The sequence below is a fragment of the Truncatella angustata genome (genome assembly GCF_020726525.1).
Source record: "Truncatella angustata strain MPI-SDFR-AT-0073 chromosome Unknown BKA67scaffold_4, whole genome shotgun sequence".
In the NCBI taxonomy this organism is placed as follows: domain Eukaryota; kingdom Fungi; phylum Ascomycota; class Sordariomycetes; order Amphisphaeriales; family Sporocadaceae; genus Truncatella; species Truncatella angustata.
The window spans coordinates 773,460-795,591 of NW_025763384.1; the positions used below are offsets into that span (position 1 = coordinate 773,460).

Genomic DNA, 22,132 nt, shown 5'->3' on the forward strand with positions numbered 1-22,132 from the left:
TCGAACTACCCTATGCTACTCTGACGCCAAGCAGCGGGCGGCCATATTTATGTACATAGCTGATGGCTAGACGAGGGCATTATCAAGTATTCCTCGTAAAAACATGAAACAAAACCATTCCCTTCGCTTTCGCCAACCTCAAAACGTGTCATTAGTATCGTCTTGAAACGATGATAGATGTGTCGTCACTTGCAAACGTCGGGTCTACTATGTAGTGTGATGAGAGTCCCGTGGTTCGATTGTTAGGGTTTGCTACCGAGCTATCACTGCTCAACCCTTGTCAATGCGAGTATGCAGAAAACAACTCCGTGTTTTCACAGGGATCACCAAATACGGAACGGGACAAGTACACATGGGACCATGTCGGGGCGTCTGTTTTATCACGGCACTCGAGGGCAAGATTTCAACTCGTGACACCAGTCCCTTACGACGCCGCAACAAGATTACACACAGTAGGTCATCATAAAGATCACGCCACTGAGCGGGCAGAGACTCAGAGAGTCTCGCTCACCAGCTGCCATCTCGGCATGAACCGACAGTGATCCACAACGCAGGACACCGTTTATCTAAGACCCACGAGCTTGCGCGGTGGCCGATAGCTTAATATGCTTAAACATCAGACCGGCTTGACTACCCGATGCAAAAAAAGTCAGGGCGTGGATGCTTCAAAATCGGTGACAGACGGTCTACAGTAGCATTTGAATTGGGGAGAGTTGCTTTGACGTTGGCACTTCGACAAAGGCGGGAAAGACGGCGCTTCAGCGTGTTCACCCAGAGAGATTGCCGACGGCTGTGGGCCAATCAACTCCACTGTGGTCTGAACCAGAGCCGAAATCGACCTAAACCCTCCGCAGATCCCAGCTTCTGCGACGCGCTTCGTCTCATAACCCCTGACAATTCCAGGAACAAAAAGATGACCTCTCACTGTAGCCTCTTGGCACTCAAAACGAAACAGTCGCGTCGGTGAGGCTCACAGCTAGAAAGACGAGGGCCCTTGAAAAGTTGCGGGACTGTGACAAAGGCCAAGAAGAGCCTTTCATCTTGCTGAGGGCGCGGCGCCTGAAGCTCCAATTTCTCCAGATTGCTTTGCGCCGGACAAGCGCCCAGGAGTTGTTACGTGGGCGCCTTGGCGACCCGTCCACGATGGCTACGGATTTCCATCATTATCTGTTGGTTGGCCTCGAGCGAGCATTCTTTCCTTCGCGATGCTCGGTTTGCTTCGCGCTCACACTGCTGGGAAACTTTTGCATTCGCGTCCACTCCTTGCTGTTCAGTCTCTCACCCCCAACCCGTTGAGCGGGATCAGTCGTTCTTTAGAATACAAGCATCTATTTCTCTTGGCTTGAAGTCATTCGTTGAATACACAAGCGCATATTATTCAGTTTTCCAAAGAAATTAAGACGTCATGATCGCCAAGTATACAGCTGTCTTCGTTGCGTTCTCGGCACCTGTCCTCGCAGGTCCCGTCTACCGACTTGTTGACGCACTAGATGCAGACGCCTTCGATCAGGCACAGCAAAGGGACGATAGCGCAACGAGGGCCTTTTCAGACGTCAATATCAAGGTACGAGGCATGAACGACATGTAGTCGTCGCCTGAAAGCTAACCTTGACTAGACTTTTGAAGGCAAATGTCTTTTTGTTGATCAGTTGTCCGGTGATTCTGTAGCAAACCTGACTCCAATTCAAGTGGCGGCTTGCGGTGCCACGGATGGTCAAGGCTTCGATGTCATCACCAAGGGCGCACACAATAGCGGTGCAAATTCGATCCTAATCGTTAGCACTCTGGTCAGTAGAGCCGAACTTTGTGTTGGGAGACTTTGCTGACCCAATATAGACACAAGCATGCTTCACCTTCGATCCCACGCAGGCCTCCGGCAAGCAGGTCATGCTATACTCTTGCGGTGGTGTTGCAGACGGCAGCGGTGCCTCAAACACCTCACAGCTCTTTGCTGGTGATGGCAGCGTTACTTCGCTTTCACTTGCACCGGAAAACCAGCCTGCCTCCTGCTTCACTGTAAAGGGTAACAGCGTGGAAATCGCGGACTGTGACGAGAGCAGCACTGCGCAAACATTCACCTTTGCAACTGTAGCCTCAGAGAGCGACGGAAATGTCGACGTTCCGGCGTCAGATGACGAGGCCACACCTTCAACTGCGACATCATCGAGCCAACCTACCGGATCTGCAGCAGCGAGCAAAACGACACAGGCTGGGCAACTAATTACAGTGACTTGCGAACCTGTAACCGTGACTGAGTCGGTAACGGTGACAGTCGTATCTTCCGCGAAGGCGGAGGAAATGTCCTCGGCGGACGTCACTTTGACGACCACTGTTTTCGTTACTGTTGGGCCATCGTCGACTGTTGATGAAGACGCCCCCTCGTCAACAGCTACACTTCTCATTACGATACCTTCGGCGTCGGCCACAGGAGCGTCATCGGCTGCAGGCGCGAGTTCAGCAGCCCAATCGTCGAAAGTACCGTCAGATCCCAACACAATTCCCCAAGTATCTATCAATCCGAGTACGACCGTTGTTGTATCAGGAGTCAAGCCATCATCTTCTGCCGCTCCGAGCACAGCTACCAGCGCAGCGACGAGTGAAGCTACAAGTGCGGCATCCCAAGCATCATCAAAAGCTCCTGCAGACACGAAGACCATTCCTCAAGTATCTATCAACCCAACCACAACTGCTGTCGTGGCAACAGGCGCGATCCAATCTTCCGCTGCCACTACAAGCGCAGCCACAACTGCAGTAGCTACACCATCATCTCAAGCTCTTGCGGACACAAATACGATCCCTAAACTGTCAATCAACCCTCACACAACTGTTGTGGTTTCCTGATAGGAAATCAATCATTGAGGCACGGGGTTAATGGACAACTGTGGCGATCATTTTAGACTGCATGATACCCAGAACACTTAATAGATTAATTACGCTGCCGGTTGCCTTGATTATCTTTCTATACCTATATATTATCCTTATCATAAGATTCTTAATTGCCAGTTCTTGCAAATCTGCATCACGTTGGAATTGCCCTCGAGCTTGTAGCGTCGATCGCAAAAGATTGAGAGGTAACGCTTATTCCCAATTGCCAGGCCCTACATTGACTGGCCGACCATTTCTCACATCGTCCATGATCTGGTCAATGCTCCATGGCTCGTACTTGTAGCCAGGAGGATAGTTTGGTGGAATACTGTCATCCTCAGAGAATGGAATACCCTTGTTCATGCTTTCGACGACCTTTTCATAGTTCTCGTATGCATACTTCTCGGGGTCATGGCTGAAAACCCAGCTGGGAAGCTTGGGTTGTGCTCGTCGAGGGTCAAGCTTGACCTTGCTCCAGTCGGTATCCTGCAGCAGCTCAGCATTCGAGAAACCGAGCTTCTGCGCACATGAGACGCGCGTGAAGCGGATGCGAACATGCGCTTTTACGGATTGCGGAATCTTCTCCTTGCCACCAATCTGCAGGCATGACGCTATGGAGACGGCGTCTTCGATGGCCTGGGTAGCACCATTGCTCGACGCAGGCAGGAAGGAGTGAGCAGCGTCGCCGATTTGGATAACACGACCAGCAGGCGAAGCCCACTTAGGTTGAGGATTGCGCCAGAAGAGCTCAAAGTTGATGATGGTGTTGGGCGGTGTGAGCTTGATGAGCTCCTTGAACATAGGGGCCCATGGCTTGGGGCCGACACCCTTGTCCATGTTCTGCAGGACCTCCTCGGCGTCAATAGTGTTATTCCAGTTCTCCTCCTCAGAACCAGTCACATCGTGATTCATGATCCAAATCATGGTGTCTGGCCGCGTCAAGGTCATGGCGTATGTGCCTGGACCAAGCCATGTTCGGATGATTGGTTCACTGTCATTAGGACCAACCATTTTGAAGAACTCTTTGACCTTGGGGTTCTGGTCCAAAACCTCACGTGGGAAGGCAGCTCGCCACATTGCTCTGCCTGAGCTCATGGCGCGTACCTGGCCTCCAACAAGCTTCTGGCTCTTGGAGCCGACACCGTCCGCAGCGATGATCACATCCGCCTCGAACTTCTCACCCTTGTCGCTGATGGCATATGCTTTACCCAGGGCCTCGTCCTCATGGAAATCAACAATCTTGGTGCCAAACTGAACATTCACACCCAGCTTTTCAACCTGTCGCACAAACATCTTATACACCAACGGCCGCATTTGAAATGTGCCAGGAGGTGTCTTTGGGTCTAGGCCTTGGGCGCGCAGACGATCCGATACATACGACGGCGGAATCATTCGCTCGCCGTCATGCTTGAAGGTCTCAATCCACGCATTGTGCAGAGAGATGGAGTCATACTCCTCTGAGAGCTCTGGCCAATGCTTGAAAAAGCGGGTTGCTGAGAGGCCCATGAAGTACATGTCACCTTCGCCAGTCTAGGTCAGCATACATCGTCCCTTGTTGTCAAGACGAAAAAGAATTACGCGACTCACCTGCCGTGTTGATGTCGTCATTGCGCTCAAGGATGCGTACGCTGTGTCCCTTACGAATACATTCGATACTAGCTGTCAGGCCAGCAAGACCAGTTCCGACAATCAGCACTTCAATGCCGGACGATGGGTAAGACCCGACCGGGTTTGAGTCTGATGAGATGCCGAGTGATCCCATGATTGTTGTGCTGACTAGGCGGAATTTCTACTTCAAGATTGTCTGTTTCTATGAAGCGATATATCAAGATGCAATCGTAGTTCTTCTGGTGAGAGTTGTTATGGCAAGTAGAAGCATTGCAGGATTCGTGATTCTGTCAGTTCCCTCTGCCTCATATAACTTTTGGTATGTGTGGTCGCGTATTCGGAACCATGTCAGAGGCCGAGACTGATCTTTCGGAGGTGTTGGCACATCGCGAGCATCGTACCATCCGATGTCCGGGAATCCCCAACGGGGGCCCACTCGGTGCCGAAGTCAGGGACAACCGCAAAGACAGTCTGATATGCACAAGCGATCGGCTACTAGTTAAGGTGGGAGTGCCCCACTCTCTAATGCTGTGCTTTAAAGAGTGTTGAGTGGTGCTGAGCAGAGCTGGTCAAACCCCCTACCAACTGGTGCCAAGCATTTCTTGTCCCAAAAAGCAGGTTCAATGTACGCAATGCAAGCCCATCCAATAGCGGTGCTCTGGATTGAGATCCGAGAAATAGACAGTATGTGGATAAGACCATGGCGCTGCTTCTTGTCGAAGGTTCTGCTTAGCGGTCGCCTGAAACTCTATATGATCGACAATCAATGAAGTTGACCTTACGCCGCCTGATAAGCGAGATCGTAGTCAGGCTTGTTCTGGGTGATCTTGCACCGAGCGCAAGCGCGACTCTGCATACCGCGTTCTTCTAATTATTTCCTACAGATACAGTCAGGTTACACCGCATACCCAAATTATGTTATGTGGACCAATGCGAAAAGGTATGTCAGACGTCATGAGTCATTACATGCGATCTCCCGCGTACACCAAGTGCTGCCCATGTTCGCACCATGCACATTTGGCTAGCACACGGGATATTGGAGACATCGCAAGCCCAGTGCAATCCCGCGCGTGGCACCTTTGAGAATCCATTACCCTACCTAAAGCGCTAGACATAATTCACCTCGCTGGAACGAACAGAACGCTGAATATTAGTAGGCGACGATTTAACGGACGGCTAATACTGTCACATTGTCACAAATAGTCCAATATGCGTCGGATATCCGAGTATTCAGAGACCGTGGGATGTGCATGTGATAGTAAACTCATGTCATATCATCGTGGTTTCACAACTACTAGATTGATAGAGCTGAATGGAAAAACAAGCTCTTCGATCACATATTCGGCAGTACGGCTTGATCTTAGTTTGAGTGAACGTTAACGTTGAATAGTTGCCACGCAACTGTCTATGGTTTGAACTATACCCTGGTACTAGACCTTCAGCCTCACGTAAAACGCAAGCCCCGAATCTCCCCGTGCTCCAATGCACGAGACAATGGCTGATTCTTACCCGATGTGACAGGAATGTGCTCATCGATTGGCCCAGAACCGATTCGGGCATGATCACCTACGATCAGCTCTATGCAGCTCTCGGCGAGAGCTTGCCTATAGCGCCAACAAATCTGGGGCTGCAATGTACCATTATACCTTTTGTCCGCTGGCATTTACACATGCTCTCCATATTATCCCCTGCTAGTTTAAAAAAAACAAACTCAAGTTCATCAGGATTGCCCCTTGCAGGGCTCGCAATCTCTGTCTATGAGACAGATGGCCGAGATGGTGGGTTCCCTAAGTAGGAATCGTTTCCTAAAGATGCTTCCTTGAGGCGTGGTGTCTCTGTCTAATTAACCCAGGTATCCCCATGGCCTGACTGTGGCCTCATCTCTTATATCCCAGACCCGACAGACTGGTTTCTTTGACTTCGTTTTCGAAACTCTTTCTGCTAGTTATACCTGTGTGTTATGTAATCGATCTTTCCTCGACACAGCATCACCATGCAGTTGCTCACGCAAGCCGTCCTGGCTCTGGCCCTGATCGGCTTCACCGCCTTCAAGGCCTATCAGTCTTATAAGGAGAAAAATGACGCGAAATACCCCATAGGGCCTAAGCAAGTACCATTCATCGGACGTATCCACGACCTACCCATCGAGTTCATGTGGTTGAAGTTCAAGGAATGGGCGGACAAATATTCTGGCGACAGAGGTTTCTATATGACAGATATGCTGGGAGCGAAATTCCTGGTTGTTTCAGAGGAGAAAGTCATCGAGGATCTTTTGGTCAAGAAGGCCAAGCATAACTCAGATCGCCCAGTCATCAGGTCGTTGTTCGACTCGAAGAGTACACATGGCTCTATGGAATACCTTCCACTCATGGGTAGGAACCGTAAGTGCAAACCACTCTGCCATTATTTAGCTATTAGATATATCATGCTCACTAATCATCAGAATACTGGGCTCGTCAGCGTAAGCTACAACACTCATACCTCACCGAAGCAAGCAATGCGCACTATTACGGCGTCATGAACCACGAAGCAAAGCGCTGGATCGCACGGTTGATCGAAAATCCGGACGCTTTTCAGTTTTCTCTCGAAGATATGGCCTCCAAGGTCATGTGTACACTAACTTGGGACGATCCCAGCCTCAGCGAGTACTGCACCAAGAGCGCCTGGGGTCTACTCACTCAGATGTCTCCTGCAGGTCCTATCACAAATGTCCTGACTCCACTTTGGCATCTCCCCTGGCACCTAAACCCCTGGCTTCGTGCCGAGAGGAAGCGCCACGACGACCAACAAGCCTGGTGGATGGAGAGACTGCTCGCAACCCGCGCTAAAATCGAATCAAACCAACAGAGGGCTTGCTGGACGAAGCAATACCTTGATAAGATGGAAAAGAAAAACGTGCTATCTGGCGACTACGAGAGCTCATCATCTCTGGGTATGTTGGCGCTTGTCGGTATCTTCACTGTCGCCGGGCCGCTGTCGTATTTCTTGGTCTCTATGGTTCATCACCCCGAATGGCAAGCCCGTGTACAGAAGGAGATTGATGAGAAGTGCGAGGGGAAACTGCCAACGGTTGCGGATTACGCCAAGTTGCCAATCCTAAGAGCTTGTATAAAGGAGACCATGCGATGGAAGCCAAACGTGCCCACTGGTGTTGCCCATGAAATGGAGCAGGACGATGTGTATCAAGGATACTACCTGCCCAAGGGCACGCGTATCCTCCCGCTGGATTGGTAAGTCTCGACCGTCAATCACGCTCAAGTTAACAAACATACTGATAAATCATAGGGCTTTCCTACGCAACCCGAACAAGTATCCTGACCCAGATAATTTCCGTCCCGAGCGTTGGCTTGAGCCTGGCTGGCCTACCTACCAGGAACCTCTTACTCAGTTCCCTACCATTAAGGGCATGTCATCTTTTGGCTGGGGCCAGCGTCAATGCCTCGGAATGACACTTACACAGGATGAGCTTATTGTTGCTTGCGGTGCCCTTGCGTGGTGTTTTAACATGAAGCAAAAAGTCGACCCCAGCACAGGTCGAAACATAGATGTGCCGCTCCATAAGTCCAACTCATTGCTCATCATCAAGCCGGACCCATTCCAGATGGCCTTTGAGCCAAGGAGCGAGGAAAAGAAGAAGGAGGCACTTAGACTTTGGGCTGAATCAGAAGCTTATGACCTGAAAGAGCGGGCAGACTTCTTGGCCCAGGCTGCGAGCTCCGAGAAGACTGAAATCGGCGTTGCCACCACAGTAGAGCTGATGGATGAGAAGGCGATGCGGAAGCCTCAGATCGTCCTTTCTGAGAAATCGGAGAGGGTGTCTCATTTCATCAAAACGGTGGAAACGGGTCACGCTTCACTGATGGATTGAGAGTGGGATTTTTAATTCGAATTTGAGATTTGGGTATTGCATACCGAGCTTCAATAGGGCCAATTACTAGGCCGGTGCCGTTCAAAGGAGTCATTAGATGGTTGCATTAGGGATCTTCTATGTTTGTTATGGCTGTTTTCATGTCCTCATCAAGACTTGCGATGTATGTCGTATCAGTGCATACGCGCGTTCATTTACATAATCAACAAATTGTCATCTAGTGACATTCTGATTTCTTCCCAAAAAGAAATTTCTAATTGCAAGCGACAAGCTCTGCTAAGTCTAAATGAATCTTGGCATTCCTCCCCCCCTTCTTGTAGGAGCTTATGAACCACGCCAGATTTACGCTCGATTGCAAGTTGCCGAGTTTGTACCTCCATACTCGAAGTGCCTCCAAAGCGTCTACGAGATGCAATACAGGGAAGTCGATGACGACTACCATCGGACCAAAACACTTTGCTCAAGCATCACAAATTGTGGCTGTCGCTCAGCTGAGCTCTTCTAAGCGACTTACCCCAACGGTCGTCCGCTCGGTTCGTGGAAAGCAGATATCTCAGAAGGTTCAGCCGGGCAGATCTTTATAGGGCGGCGCACATGCGCTAAGGCAGGTCCAAGACCGAATGCCACGGGCTCCCGAAATGGCATGATTGGAACGAGTCTCTCAGTGGTTCGATTTTGGCGGATTGATTGGACTGTATGTCTTTATATCTGTTGCGCGATACCAAAAGAATCATCTCTCGAGGGGTTGAAGCAGCATTCAACAAAAACAGATACTTTACTCGCAAACCTGCAATCCTTGTTCTCATTCATCAGAAAGCAGAATTGTCCGATTCCAACCCGTATCACCACTATTCACAATGGTTTCCATCACCCCCGAAGCTGTAGTTGGCACCACCATCGCCTTATCCTACATTCTTCTGGGCAATGCCATCACACAGTCGTTCATGGGCGTGCCCGCGCTCCTGGTAGACTTCCCCCATCCGACATCTCCCGATCACGCAGCACGTGTCCGCCTGCTCGGTCGCCAGTGGCCCGTCTTCTGGGCTGTGGGCAACGTCTTCTTCCGCCCCATCAGCACTTTCGGCATCTTCGGGTACGGCTACACCGCGTATGCCGCGGCCTCGTCTGGAAACTACAGACTGGGCGACTGGAGACTATACGCCGTGTCGGCTGCCTGCCATCTCATCACTGTTGTGCACTCGGCCCTCAACATGCAGCCCATAAACGTGAAGATCGATGCGCTCAAAGAGCCCAAGGGTCCCGGTGTCGATGCCGCCAGGGCGGAGAGCTATGCTAGGAAGTGGATCAGTTACAATACCGTCCGGTTGGTTATGCCCTTGGTTGCCGGAACTGTTGCACTGTGGCAGACCTTGATCTCTCTATGATTTCAAGGCTAATGGAGCAACTGGGCGATGATCGGTCATATCGGGTTTGGTGGTGGGGAATGAGTAGGAGGACGCCAGGGTGGGTTAAATTGGAAATCTGGATCATATAGCAACTTTGAGGGAAAGCTTTTTTTTTTTTTTGTTGGGTAATCGGTAATCAGAAGTCTTGCAGCATAATAAACCAAACCCCGCTCATTTCGTTCAAACTTTATTATACCTATCTCGATATAGACAAGTCCTTTGCACTGAGTTTTGTTGAATATTCACGCAGAACAAGGTGGATCTGCAATGTATCATGTACAATCGTACCTCTAGTCTTTGATTATAGGTTAAATCTATTTATTGGGCCTGTGCTTGCATCAACGGTACCAAATTTCATTTCACACTATTACAAGTAGTCGCGGGCGATGCTCCTGTTATCTTGCATCATCTGTTGAATGTAAGACATGCCCCGGCCTCCCATCTGCTCAACCCAACGCTGCCAGTCCGGTTTCGAGAGGTTGAACGCCAAGATCAGCGCCAGCTGGTATAAGATGCAGATCAAGATGATCTGTCCGAAGCTAAACATAAGGTTGGGGATCCGTCCGATTGGAGTCGCTTTCCCCTGGAAGACTTTTGGGGCGTGTTTCTGGCGCATCTGCTGGGCCTTGGCACTGTCCACGAACTCGGTGATCTCGACAACCTTGTTCCCGTCCGCCGAGAGACGAATCATCATGATGCATTCGTTGCGCCACTCGTTAGCGCCGCGCTTCAAGGTGCCCTGCATGCGCGCATGTACCACTACGGCGCTCGAGTCCGTATCCTCGTATATCGACAGTGGGATCATCTGGAACTTGTCGAAGATGCCGAAGACTTGCGATGCATGTTGCGAGAACGATTCCTTATCTCGAGCTGGCATCTCTAGACTTTCGGGCAAGACGCGGTGGTTGAAGTCATCGGCCAAAGGCTCGAGAAGTGTCGGCACTGAGAGACTTCCATAAGCGTCGAGCAGTTTGTCAACGGTGCGCATGCGCGAACTCGGTTTTGGTGCCATGATGTTCTGCTTCAGCAATGTCTATGTACAAAAGTATGACAAAAAAAATTATGAATCGATGCTAGGATATCCTGAATTGGGTGCTCATTTGTCCGGGAAATGGGTGGAAGGTGGCCAAGGCACAGGTGATCGAGCGTACAAAACATGGTATAGCCATCAGAGCTTGATATACAAGTCCCCGACGGACCTCGATCAGTGCGAGAGTCTCGTCAAGACCCAATAAGCGGCTGATATCATATTCCGTGTGACACGACGGTCGGGGCTCCGATGAAGCTGCTATGTCTAGGTACGTGCCGGACGGACAAAGTTTGTTGACATCAATCACAACCCCCAGGAGAGCTAGCTGCAGGTCCGGAAAGTGCAAGCGTGAGTAGTCTGTAGTCAACATGTGATTTACAGAAAGGAACTATCTTCACCAAGGCCATAAAACACAATATTTTCTACACAGGTGAATATAGTCACGTACATTGTTCCGCTTTGGTTTCAATTTCCATTCGAAACACTGTGCCTCCAACCATTATTCCCATCATGTCCAAAGTTCTTCTTGTTACTGGTGCCACCGGCAAGCAAGGTGGTGCCGTCATAGATGCTTTATTGAAGCTAAAAGGCAGCCCCTTCACAATCTTGGCTGTAACAAGAAATGCAGCCGGTGGTAGTGCTAAGAAATTGGAACAGAGGTCACCTTCGATCAAGATCGTGCAAGGTGATCTTGACGATTGTGCTGCACTCTTCGATGAGGCTCAGCGGGTCGAGTCAACGCCTATCTGGGGTGTTTACTCGGTGCAAATTTCCATGGGTAAGGGGGTGACTATGGAAAGCGAAGTTGCGCAGGGAAAGGCTCTCATCGATGAGTCCATGAAGCGAGGCGTCAAGTACTATGTTTATAGCAGCGTTGAGCGTGGTGGAGATGAGCATTCTTGGGAAAACCCGACACCAATCCCCCATTTCCAGAGCAAGTATCACATTGAGAGGTACTTGAGGGATGTCACTTCAAGGAGTCATAACGTCGAAGGTATGGACTGGACCATCTTGAGACCGGTAGCCTTCATGGACAACCTTGCACCCGGTATGCCAACCAAGGTCTTCATGGCAGCCATGAACAACTGGCTGCAAGGCAAATCGACCCAGTGGATCGCTACCAAGGATATTGGCGTCTTCGCTGCTAAAGCTTTCGAGAATCCCGGAACCTGGAACAAGCGGGCTATTGTAAGCCGAACGCTGTTCGTTTCTTGAGATATCTATGACTAATATTCTTTGCAATAGGGACTTGCTGGCGATGAGCTCACAATGCAGCAAATGAGCAAAGTATTCGAAAGGGCAACCGGCAGTCCAGCTCCCATGGCTCCTTGGTTTTTGGGGAGTGTCTTGACGTACATGGTCACGGAGCTGAAGTTGATGATCGGGTGGTTCGCTTCTGAAGGTTACAAGGCAAACATCCGGGAAAGGCGGGCGGAGTATCCGCAACTGCTGAACATGGAACGCTGGTTGAGAGAGGAGAGCATGTTCACATGCAAATAAGCCCTTGTATCGTGAAGTTTTGATGGCGTCGTTGCCCCTTGCAGTGGTGTGCTATCAGCTCTCAATTTTCTGTATCTTTCGATGGGCTTTATCATTTGAGGAGATCCATCGAAATTAAAATTGAGGGTTACATTTCGTTCTCAATCTTATGGTATAATTAATTCGTCTGACGTATTGAAGGCATTCAACAGAAGCTCACTCCTTGCCACAGCAATTACTGTCGGCTTTGGCATCCGAGGTTGCCAGTAAAGTCAAATTTCAACGTATTTAATGTGAAGTTGCAGTTTTGTCTCCGGAATTCTTGGCCTCGACTTCTTCCTGAGTTGCATCGAATCACTGTGTATGCATGGACGCGCGTTTGATCGTCATTCAAAGTTCCGGCTAAAAACAACAAAATACGGAGAGCCTCACCGGGATGAGCTTGGCAGACAACAATAACTTTAGCTCATGAGCCAAAAAGAACTAGGAGAATGAAGGTGACGCTGTCAAATAAAGAACAGACCAAATTTCCAGCGTTCGGTTGACTTCGTAATTATACACAGCCCCGATTTTTCACCAATTAGATATCTTTTCGAATCAGTGATATTTTGTAATGCCGAATGTAGCAAGCCATGGCCGTTTCACCGTAAGCGAGGTATCATTTGAAGGTGAAGAATACTCCTGTCGACCGGCAAGTATTCGGAGGCTTGATCTTTTTATGCTTAATAGTTTTTTGGGTAGCAACTACGATTCAACCCAAGCGATCATCATGGTATGTGGGGATAAGCAACTCGGTTCAGTGCCTTGCATAAATGAAATGCGGCAGTCGCAGAAAGGACGTGATATAGTACCAGAATGGCGATCACCCCAGTTCTGGCACCGGATTGTGGGAGGACTGCCCGCTGCCATCCCATTTATCCGTTCCGCTGGCAAGCTAAAGCGTGGTTGCAACGTTGCGGAGAAGCCCAATTCTAGTGGATGATCTGCCAATCGTTACCAATGATAATAGAGACCGGCATATAGGGAGACGCCTATAATTAACATGTTGCCAGCTAGAGCTGCAACCCCGTCGAAGTCTGCGTCGCACCCGAACCCCAGACTTTATTACCAATCTCCAAATCCAACCACTTCCTCTTACCAGAGATCCGGGCTCCCTTTGCGGGCGCTTCGTTGTTCCATCGGATCTCTTGGCTCCGTAATGTAATAACAGTTCCATCTGCCTAATCAATTTGTCGCACCTATAGTCACTCCACCAATAAACTTGTTCAAGCGAACCACGTTCGACCCCGGTAAGCTACGTATTTCTCTGAGACCACATATTAAACATCTCTTAATGAAAAGGTCTCGATTCTTTCTGGCAAACCTATGGCAAAGAAGATGTTGATACGCCAATGAGAGAGGATATGGTGCGATATCTCGGGAAACCAATGAGCCAGGCCAACGTGCAAACAACGAGGACGGGGAGTTTATACATGTTTGATGTATAGTCAACCAAACAAAGCCAATAGATGTGCTACCAACTATGACTCGTTTTCTATTTAAGTTGTCTTCACCCCAACTTGTTGATAGCTTGGTACTCACGACCAACTACTCACAGTCACTCCCAATATCAGAATTGTTTTAACCATGGTCCGCTTGATCTCCGCTCTCATGGCGGCAGCTATGCTGCGTGAAGGATTCGCTGCACCGGCTGCCCCTAACAACGCTATTGAAGAACGTCAATTCCCAACTGGCAAGGGCAGCGGTGTCCCTACCGGATCTTTCCCCATCCCTACCGGATCATTCGTAAGCAACCCCTATAGACGATCCAAAGCCTTCTTCTTGTTACACTAAGCATCAAGACACAAAACACCATGTTCCTGTCATCTTGAAGAATTAAGAGCTAAAATGGGATGTCCACAGCCTGGTTTTCCTGTTCCGACAGGCAGTTTCCGTGAGTACTGATGAATGCAACCACCGTTCCTCCCGTGTTATGCCCCAAAACGGATTCCAGAGTTCAGGCTCCTCAAAGAGATATTGGAATTATTATGAAGGAGGAAGACTGACTTGGTTTGTCAAGCTGGATTCCCAATTCCCACTGGCTCTTTTCGTAAGTATCCATATATCCAAACACTTTCTTTTCTAAGCTATACAACATATCAAGCGCTGAAGTCTTTGGCTTTCAGTGTGTCTTGAATCATCCCTGAAAGAGCTAGAGAAGGCTAACCATTTGGGTATCCAGCCGGATTTCCTGTCCCTACTGGAAAGGGAGTCCCAACGGGTCGCCCACTACCGCCACGAGGTGATGAAGACCTTGTTGTAGAGCGCGCTGAAGCCACGCCCACTGGCAAGGGCAAAGGAAAGGTATGTTGATCTTGAGCCACTGCAAGACTCCCTAGCCACAACGCTTCGATATTAATTGTTACGCAGGGTACCGGCCGCCCTACTGGTCTCCCAGTCCCAACTGGAAAAGGCAAGGTAAGCACATCCTCACTTATCTGAACAAACAGAGATTTCGTTTTTGCAACAACAACGTTGACCGTTGTCTAGGGAACTGGCAAGCCCACCGGGAAAGGACCAAAGCCCACCGGAGGATTTGGTATTCCTCCGGAGTAAAAAGGATGCAAGCGCAGCATATTGTTGACCGATGATTGTGGCTATTGCGGCGCGGTCACAAAGGGTTTTCGGGTGGCGAACCAAGGCAGAGCTAGGCGATTCAATTCATCCAGTCACTATATAGCAGCGCCATATGTGGCAGCTTTCCTCACTTCTTTTCGAGATAATACAAAATTCGACCCCTATCTAGTTATATATCGCACAAGCAAATTGAAGCAGTATACCATGAGACGCATGAAGTCTAATGGCTCTTTGCCATTTAGACCAATGTTTGCAAGCCTGTTCCTATATATATACATGTGCCGTTTTCAAGTATAGAAGGCAATCTGAGCGTTGCAATTACCTCCGGCCCAAACGACTGACAATCTATATAACTACAGGGTTCGTTATGGTTGGATGTCCTGGGGTCGTAACAGATTCAATAGACTCTCCGATTCAAATCCGTCAAGCTGCTAACTCTGTTATTATACAGGCAGGAAAGCAGGGAGGACTGGTGGCTTACACAACGTTGTAGCACCAAACACCATATTGGCTACAGCCGGTAAAAGTCCGCGGGATGTTGGCAATGGATGTAAGTGAGTATAAAGTACGGCACGACATAAAGAAAACGCCATTCCTACGGACCTTGCCAATATGATGATCACCGCAATTCAGGCGGTCCACGCCTTTAATCAATGCTTTTCTCTTCTTTTTCTTTTGATACAAGTACTTTCATAGGTGCTAAGGAAAGTATCAAGCTACTGCTTAAGTAGAGGGTCTGAGCAACGCGCAGAGATTCCTGCTAGTGGCTTGCTTTTGAAACTCCCAACAAGATGCCTAGACTATCACCGTCTAGTCAACTCTTACATGCCAGAAAAACGAAGCGGTTTAAGGCATCCAAGTTCGCGAAACGTTGTTCGATCATCTACACTAGGTCGCTCGTACTCGAAAGCATCTTGAATGCAGCCAAATCCAATTTTGACATTGTTCGAATAGGCTCCCTCGGATCTCGCCAAATGGGTCCCTACCGCCTACATATAAAAAGTTGGTCACATCATCTTTGACCAATCTCTGGCGGACGTCTTCCTTGGTACCCGTTTGAATATTGGTTTTGAAGCGTTGGTCTTAGTCTAGGTATTCTACCTGCCCAATTCAAAGTTTGTCGCACTTGTGTTAAGAATGTCTGAAGATTGCCCTCGCTATCTATAAACTAAAGCGAATTTAACTCAACGGCATGTATAATATGCGGCAATAAGGCTAGTACTCCAAGGAGTTTGGATTCTCTAATGTTAAAACAAGATGCTTTCATATAAAATTATCTCGAGTCATTTATAAGTTAATGAACTTTAATTAGTCATGTTGTTAACCGCCTCGAGTTAAAGAATTTTTTTTTTTAAAAAGCTACGTGATAATAGTCGTAGTAATCATTGCTCTAACTATGTTATTTAGTACAAAGTAATTATATAGAAGATTACTTAAGTAAATATTAATATCGATGAGCTTTCGGGATTAATATGTCTTGGTGAATAACTGGTTGCTAAGGAGCCTTGCCAATAACCGAGTTTTAAGATAATAATTAGGCCTCTGTGATGCTAACAGTGTTGCTAATGCCTAAGCAAGTATCGTTAGCTAGGACGGTATACGTCAAACATGGACGACTAGATTATCTTGGGACAATTAGTTAAGGCATTGGCGCATTAGCTAGTTCGCCAAAAGAAAGAAAGAAAAGAGTTGACTTTCATAATGAAGCGCTTAAAAGCCGGCATTATGAATGTGATACGGGGGGTTACACAGAGGGGAAAAGATATCGTTACGTTATAATTAAGCTTTAAGCCTGCGAGTCCGTTTAACAATGAGATATCATTCCTAGTGTCTTGTTCACAATGAACGCGGAAGCAAAGAGAAACTATCTTAGGACGGTCTGAGACGTTCGGGATTGTCAAGAGAGAATTGGTGCTGGGCGGGTATAGGGAAGTTTCAGTTCTGGGAACGTTCAACATTTCCCTTATCACGATTATCTTTGCCAGCATTGTGACGTCTAGGATGACAGCTGGCGCGAGCTAGCCGGATACACATGCCGAAGACATAACCAACATTAGATCTTTATATTCGCCACTAATCTAAGGAGATCGCAAAAAATCATCAAGAGACCTGTGATTTTTTTGTCGTTGGAAATTTCCTCTTCTGTGCAAATCAAGGTAGTTCCGAGCTTATGTCTGTTTGTATCACGGCGAGACATACTGGATACCCCACCAATCTGCAGCCCCTACTCCACCCGAGTCCCGGACATGGTCGCATCGATTTATGTCCTCTGTAACGATAGACACCTTTGATAGAGACCAGCGCATAGAACACATCTGCACGTTGCCGGGACCCTAACACTCATCTTCAAGTGGAACTCAATGTGCAGCACATAGCTTCGAAACGTCAAACCTGCGAGGCACCCGTCACTCGGTGTGCCTTACCAAACGTGCTGGCTCAACCTGTATTTGCACCTCATAATTCCACTATCCATCACAATACCGAGGACACGAAGACGAACCGCACCTTAGGAGATTGGTATGTGCAACATGACCGAAGAAAAAATGATACGACCAGAACGAACTACGGTAGGCGGAACGCTAGAGATCCCCAGGATGATCAATGGTCTTTGGCAGCTTGCTGGTGGCCACGACAAAAACATTGATATAGCTATAGCAACTTCATTCATGGAACCTCTGTGAGTAAATCGTGCGACTTGCTCAAATTTATCATGCTTACATCAATCGCAGTATCAAAGCTGGCCTGTCATGTTTCGATATGGCAGACCACTATGGAGATGCAGGTGAATCAACAGGCGGAGCTCAATTCTGAATGACTGTGGGATTTGCTTACTCAAAATAGAACTTGTGATCGGCCATCATAATTCCAACTCAGAGACCCCAATCACAGCATTTACGAAGTGGTGCCCACCAGAAGATGGAGTTAAAACTTTCGAAAATGCCGAAAAGGCCGTCGATCTTGCATTGAGCAGACTGGGGCAGAAGAGTATGCCCCTATTGCAATGTGAGTTACGACGCAGACCGACGCGATGTCATGCTGATATAAGTTACCGGAGACCACGCATGGGACTATTCTGACGACACCTGGATTCACAATCTGACCCATCTTCGAGCCCTTCAGACAGCTGGTAAGATCCAGCACATTGGTCTTACAAATACCGATGCGGCGCATCTGCAGATGCTGATAGACAGTGGCTTCACAATTGCCACAAACCAGGTGGCTTGCTCAGTTATCGATCTTCGCGTCCAACGCGGCCGATTGAGTGAAGTATGCCTCAAAAACGAGGTCGGCCTTCTTTGTTACGGCACACTGATGGGCGGGTTTCTGAGCGAGAGGTGGGTTGACCAGCCAGAGCCGGATGACATTGATGAGCTGAACTGGAGTCTGCGGAAGTACTTGAGGTTTATCTGGGCGGCTGGAGGCTGGAACGCCTATCAGGGCGTCCTGAAAGCACTGCAGCACGTGGCACAGAAGCACAGCGTGCCAATCTCGGCGGTGGCTACTCGTTACGTCCTGGATATTCCCTCGGTCAAGGGCGTGATTGTGGGGTCGAGGCTAGGGCCGAGCTCTGAGGCTTATATCGCAAGCAACTTGAAAGCATTCACGTTCAGCCTGGATGAAGAAGATCACGCGCTCATTACGAAGGCGCAGGAGGCCCTGAAAGATATACCCGGCGATAGTGGTGACGAGTATCGCCGAGCCCCGTTTCTCACAGCTGCTGGTGATCTGAGTGACCATCTGGGAGATGATGACAAGGATCGGTTGGTTCGTGAGGCTGTAGAGAAAGGACAGCGACTTGAGTACTCATCCGGGAGCAAATGGGAACCCATTGCAGTAAGTCGACAATCAACTAGCCTCGAGAGTTCTGGGTTTAAATCCGGATAGGGATACTGTCGCGCAGTTCGCGTAGGCAATACTATACATGTATCGGGCACGACATCAAACTCGCCAGTCTCCGAGCTCCAAAACATCGGCGGCTTATCAGCAGCCAGCCAGACGGTATGGATTCTGGACATAATTGATAACGCTTTAAAGGCATTAGGCTCGTGTATGAAAGATGTAGTGCGCACAAGGATCATGGTGGAAGATTTGAAGTATACGGAGGAAGTCAGTCGTGCACATGGATCGCGATTTGCCTGCGAGGGTATCTTGCCGGCAAACACACTTGGTAAGTGAAAATCCCGTATTTCATGTTGTGCTTCCGCAAATTATGCAAGTCAACTGCTCAGCGATGCCCAAGCGAGAATCGTTAAAACCAAATTAACAACATCACATCTAGTGGCGGCTCATCTCGCTGGAGAAACAATGTTGGTAGAGATTGAGGCATGGGCTGAAGTACGCTCTGGGGAGAAAGGCGTACTCAAGATTCATAAGTGATACGGCACTGTTGTTCTGGAAACGGTTAATGCTCAAATATTATGTGCCTGTCGAGGACTTGTATTTAGCCATGTTAGATGATGACTGTTTCATAGTCCGTTTCAGAAGGGACTTGTCTACTTCAACAATTTTCTGCTCTATGAGACGAGAACGGGAAATATACTGGCCTAGAGATTGTCAATCAATGAGGATACGGGGCCAACCTGACCAGTAAATGGATACCAACAAGGAGACAACATCTACGATGACCAAAGCAACAAGATGCAACGACTTTCGGACCAGAAATGCGTCTTTATGCCTACTATGTTTTATCTATAGACAGGCACCAGCAGACCGAGTGCTTATCATCGAGGGCGTTATAAGTCTAATGACTAATCTTCAGATGGCTCACCTATTCGCTTACAGGGCTCTGCTTTCAAGCCTTTCGAACTGCTGGCATTTTCTTAGATTCTTGCAGTTTCTCAAGTTTTCTACTTCCTCAGCCTTTTCAACGTCCTCTGTTTTCTGCTCCTTTGGCTCTTTGAGTTCGTTCAAACTACCACTGTGTCATGTGATCAAGAGAAGTTTCCTGCGTATCTCCCGTGTTTTGATGTTGATATTAAATCTCGTCACTCGGTCCCAGTGCCAAAAAAGAATTTAATATGAGAATTGAAAATGAAACAAAAATATTCTTGCCTTCCCACGAAGAAATCGTACCTAGATAGGCATCCCAGCGCTCATGCACGTTGTAATATTGACCGACATATTTGCATTCCAGTACTAATAATTATTTAGCATGTAGCATTATGCTTAGAGTATGTACGACTTCATACCAAAGTGGCATTAGAACAATTGCTTGGGACACTATATCTCGAGTAGCTATACATTTGAACAATATAGGACTAAAGGGTAGAACGGCCCAATCAAATAATGCCTCAACGAGACATTTTTCAACACTTGAAGCCCTTCGAAATGAATGGGAAAATAATTGACTGTGTTGAACACGCATTGTATCAGCTAGAACCGAGCGTTCAGCCATCTATAATCTCTAGTCATTAATACTGGATGTATCGAGCCTTGAAAGACGCCTACAGGCCCTCTGCCTTGATCCTCGCCTCCCTCTCGTCCGCCAATATTTTCCAATCTGGGAATGGGTTGGCGAACTCGGATTTCTGGTCCTTCTCGTCCAAGGCCGCCGGGAATGGCCCTATATGCGGAGCTACCAGGCCGTAAAGCACGCGGTACGCCTCACCACTCAGGTGCAGGCCATCAGGAAGCAGCTGACCTAGGCCGCCGCGGAAGCCCTTGCCACCATTGCCTTCCATGTACCCCAGCAGCGGGATCTTTCCATTATGGTGCTGAGGGTTTGAGGCATCATACTCCGGGGTCAATGTGATCGCATGCTTGGTCAGCGCATCCTGGAGATCAATGAGAATGGTCCCGGGAACCTCGGCGGCGACGTCTCTGGCAAGCTGTGAGTACTCCGCGCTGTTGGCGGCAGTGCGGGTGAGCTTGTCCAGACCATTCTCTTCGATATCAAATTGGTAGATCTTTGTCTCATCCAGAGGTGGGGGAGTCACCAGTAGGATCTTGGGGTTGTGCGCTACAACGTTCGGGTGCGTAATGATCTTCTTCAGGTTGGCCTTATACTCGTCCTTTGCGCAGAACTGGGTTGGATGCGACCAGGGATGAGAAGCATCATTGGCGCCGAGTAGAACAAGCTATGTGACGGCAATCAGCCAGCCACCAGGACCGGTGGTGCATGGAATGAATAAGCTTACCAGATATCTTAGGCGCGGACCTGGGCTTCCTTCTGATTTTGCTGGGAAGATTTCGGGAAGATATTTGACAGCATCTTCAGTGTTCCAGCCTGAGAAACCTCTGTTGACCACGTCAAGACGGCGTATGCAGTCTGCAAACTTGGTGAGCTGGCTCCTCATAGACATCATCCCTCAATGACCAACTCACGTTTCTGCAAGGCCGCTTGGAACGAAAAGCCTTCAGCGAGGTCTGTAGCTCCCTGGAATAGAGAGTCGCCAAAGAGGACGACTTGGTCATAGGACGCCTTGACATTCAGTTAGCTCGGGGACTGTGATATGCCTTGTGCGAAATATCCACTTACGGCCATTATCAGCACAACACAACCGGGACGTCTTGCCTGGAGTGTACGCTATTCAGAACCCCGTAATTGGACTGCCAAGTTACCACGAAAGCCTCTCCTCTCTATGTGTCACGACGACGACAATTGAGACACAAGTATTTGGTAAAGAGACCCGGATGCTTATATATGCCACACAAAATCATGAGAAGCCGCGCACGCCTACTGGTAACAGACTAGATCTCGGGTTTGAGGGCCGTGGACGCTGTCAGGGTGGAGATGCCCTTAATGGTCACTTTGAGAATCCCCACTGCTTCTGTATGCGCTCACTACAATGCCAGTTCACCAGCTCGTGCGAACAAGCCCCGAAGACCGCAGCAATCAGACCGAGAACGTATCAACTCTATATCGGTATAGCCTATCCACCGAGGTTTGCAGATTTCCTGTTGTTCGTCGCTTGCTTGTGCTCCATGTCATACCAATACATTTGCTGTACCTAGCAGAGAAATATTTATCTACGTGGCCAGCCATCGGTGGTAGGTTAGTACTTTCACCATGTGATCGACTTTGAGGTCCTTTCTTTTTTCTTATTTCTTTTTCCTAATGCATTTTTCCCTCTTTTTCAAATGCAGAATTTACGGCAGTATCGTTTTCAGCTGCAACATTCTAACTTGACAAACCCCTGCTTAGTTCTAAGGTCACCGATGGCCGACAAAGCAGTGACAATTCTGTCATCGCCCCCTGCTGAGTCCCCATGATCATGTAACTAACAGCTACGGCAGAATTAAACGGTGGTATAGAGCGTG

The 22,132-nt window shown here is 48.6% G+C and overlaps 9 protein-coding genes across 9 annotated transcripts; 6 read left to right on the forward strand and 3 right to left on the reverse strand.

The window, feature by feature from the left end:
• Positions 1 to 1,405: 1,405 nt before the first annotated feature.
• BKA67DRAFT_535276 (uncharacterized protein) lies at positions 1,406 to 2,841 on the forward strand (the record flags this gene model as incomplete). The annotated part of the gene is made up of 3 exons (XM_046099991.1): positions 1,406 to 1,564; positions 1,617 to 1,787; positions 1,837 to 2,841. 3 exons carry the CDS (start codon positions 1,406 to 1,408, stop codon positions 2,839 to 2,841), a joined length of 1,335 nt encoding a protein of 444 aa, XP_045958200.1.
• A 237-nt stretch (positions 2,842 to 3,078) lies between these two features.
• Positions 3,079 to 4,627, reverse strand: BKA67DRAFT_658270 (uncharacterized protein; the record flags this gene model as incomplete). Its single annotated transcript, XM_046107255.1, has 2 exons — positions 3,079 to 4,385; positions 4,453 to 4,627. 2 exons carry the CDS (start codon positions 4,625 to 4,627, stop codon positions 3,079 to 3,081), a joined length of 1,482 nt encoding a protein of 493 aa, XP_045958201.1.
• Positions 4,628 to 6,297: 1,670 nt separating this feature from the next.
• BKA67DRAFT_265030 (cytochrome P450) lies at positions 6,298 to 8,438 on the forward strand. Its single transcript, XM_046095841.1, has 3 exons — positions 6,298 to 6,854; positions 6,917 to 7,703; positions 7,759 to 8,438. Exons 1-3 carry the CDS (start codon positions 6,467 to 6,469, stop codon positions 8,339 to 8,341), a joined length of 1,758 nt encoding a protein of 585 aa, XP_045958202.1. The 5' UTR covers positions 6,298 to 6,466; the 3' UTR covers positions 8,342 to 8,438.
• A 760-nt stretch (positions 8,439 to 9,198) lies between these two features.
• BKA67DRAFT_658272 (uncharacterized protein) lies at positions 9,199 to 9,726 on the forward strand (the record flags this gene model as incomplete). The annotated part of the gene is made up of 1 exon (XM_046107256.1): positions 9,199 to 9,726. The coding sequence occupies one exon, from the start codon at positions 9,199 to 9,201 to the stop codon at positions 9,724 to 9,726; it is 528 nt and encodes a 175-aa protein (XP_045958203.1).
• Positions 9,727 to 10,017: 291 nt separating this feature from the next.
• Positions 10,018 to 11,179, reverse strand: BKA67DRAFT_563670 (uncharacterized protein). The gene has a single exon (XM_046102674.1). The coding sequence runs from the start codon at positions 10,757 to 10,759 to the stop codon at positions 10,115 to 10,117; it is 645 nt and encodes a 214-aa protein (XP_045958204.1). The 5' UTR covers positions 10,760 to 11,179; the 3' UTR covers positions 10,018 to 10,114.
• Positions 11,180 to 12,474, forward strand: BKA67DRAFT_563671 (uncharacterized protein). Its single transcript, XM_046102675.1, has 2 exons — positions 11,180 to 11,965; positions 12,023 to 12,474. The coding sequence occupies exons 1-2, from the start codon at positions 11,288 to 11,290 to the stop codon at positions 12,275 to 12,277; spliced, it is 933 nt and encodes a 310-aa protein (XP_045958205.1). The 5' UTR covers positions 11,180 to 11,287; the 3' UTR covers positions 12,278 to 12,474.
• A 1,203-nt stretch (positions 12,475 to 13,677) lies between these two features.
• On the forward strand, positions 13,678 to 15,080 carry BKA67DRAFT_265141 (uncharacterized protein). Its single transcript, XM_046095842.1, has 6 exons — positions 13,678 to 14,041; positions 14,159 to 14,189; positions 14,316 to 14,345; positions 14,478 to 14,599; positions 14,666 to 14,713; positions 14,786 to 15,080. Exons 1-6 carry the CDS (start codon positions 13,883 to 13,885, stop codon positions 14,849 to 14,851), a joined length of 456 nt encoding a protein of 151 aa, XP_045958206.1. The 5' UTR covers positions 13,678 to 13,882; the 3' UTR covers positions 14,852 to 15,080.
• A 1,852-nt stretch (positions 15,081 to 16,932) lies between these two features.
• Positions 16,933 to 19,602, forward strand: BKA67DRAFT_563681 (NADP-dependent oxidoreductase domain-containing protein). The gene is made up of 6 exons (XM_046102676.1): positions 16,933 to 17,549; positions 17,602 to 17,654; positions 17,714 to 17,875; positions 17,928 to 18,706; positions 18,758 to 19,040; positions 19,152 to 19,602. Exons 1-6 carry the CDS (start codon positions 17,392 to 17,394, stop codon positions 19,247 to 19,249), a joined length of 1,533 nt encoding a protein of 510 aa, XP_045958207.1. The 5' UTR covers positions 16,933 to 17,391; the 3' UTR covers positions 19,250 to 19,602.
• Positions 19,603 to 20,067: 465 nt separating this feature from the next.
• BKA67DRAFT_691040 (GDSL-like Lipase/Acylhydrolase) lies at positions 20,068 to 21,613 on the reverse strand. The gene is made up of 4 exons (XM_046109160.1): positions 21,351 to 21,613; positions 21,197 to 21,293; positions 21,010 to 21,140; positions 20,068 to 20,949 (listed from the first exon to the last, which is right to left on the reverse strand). The coding sequence occupies exons 1-4, from the start codon at positions 21,354 to 21,356 to the stop codon at positions 20,317 to 20,319; spliced, it is 867 nt and encodes a 288-aa protein (XP_045958208.1). The 5' UTR covers positions 21,357 to 21,613; the 3' UTR covers positions 20,068 to 20,316.
• Positions 21,614 to 22,132: the final 519 nt, after the last annotated feature.

Coding starts and splice junctions, on each gene's coding strand:
- BKA67DRAFT_691040 (XM_046109160.1), bottom strand. Junction 21,141..21,196: donor CCAAGCGGCCTTGCAGAAAC/GTGAGTTGGTCA, acceptor CCAAGTTTGCAG/ACTGCATACGCCGTCTTGAC. Junction 20,950..21,009: donor GTCCGCGCCTAAGATATCTG/GTAAGCTTATTC, acceptor GCCGTCACATAG/CTTGTTCTACTCGGCGCCAA.
- BKA67DRAFT_265030 (XM_046095841.1), top strand. CDS start 6,467: ATGCAGTTGCTCACGCAAGCCGTCCTGGCTCTGGCCCTGATCGGCTTC. Junction 6,855..6,916: donor TCCACTCATGGGTAGGAACC/GTAAGTGCAAAC, acceptor ACTAATCATCAG/AATACTGGGCTCGTCAGCGT. Junction 7,704..7,758: donor CGTATCCTCCCGCTGGATTG/GTAAGTCTCGAC, acceptor GATAAATCATAG/GGCTTTCCTACGCAACCCGA.
- BKA67DRAFT_563670 (XM_046102674.1), bottom strand. CDS start 10,759: ATGGCACCAAAACCGAGTTCGCGCATGCGCACCGTTGACAAACTGCTC.
- BKA67DRAFT_563681 (XM_046102676.1), top strand. CDS start 17,392: ATGTGCAACATGACCGAAGAAAAAATGATACGACCAGAACGAACTACG. Junction 17,550..17,601: donor ACTTCATTCATGGAACCTCT/GTGAGTAAATCG, acceptor CATCAATCGCAG/TATCAAAGCTGGCCTGTCAT. Junction 17,876..17,927: donor GAGTATGCCCCTATTGCAAT/GTGAGTTACGAC, acceptor AAGTTACCGGAG/ACCACGCATGGGACTATTCT.
- BKA67DRAFT_563671 (XM_046102675.1), top strand. CDS start 11,288: ATGTCCAAAGTTCTTCTTGTTACTGGTGCCACCGGCAAGCAAGGTGGT. Junction 11,966..12,022: donor CCTGGAACAAGCGGGCTATT/GTAAGCCGAACG, acceptor TCTTTGCAATAG/GGACTTGCTGGCGATGAGCT.
- BKA67DRAFT_265141 (XM_046095842.1), top strand. CDS start 13,883: ATGGTCCGCTTGATCTCCGCTCTCATGGCGGCAGCTATGCTGCGTGAA. Junction 14,042..14,158: donor CCATCCCTACCGGATCATTC/GTAAGCAACCCC, acceptor GGATGTCCACAG/CCTGGTTTTCCTGTTCCGAC. Junction 14,346..14,477: donor AATTCCCACTGGCTCTTTTC/GTAAGTATCCAT, acceptor TTGGGTATCCAG/CCGGATTTCCTGTCCCTACT.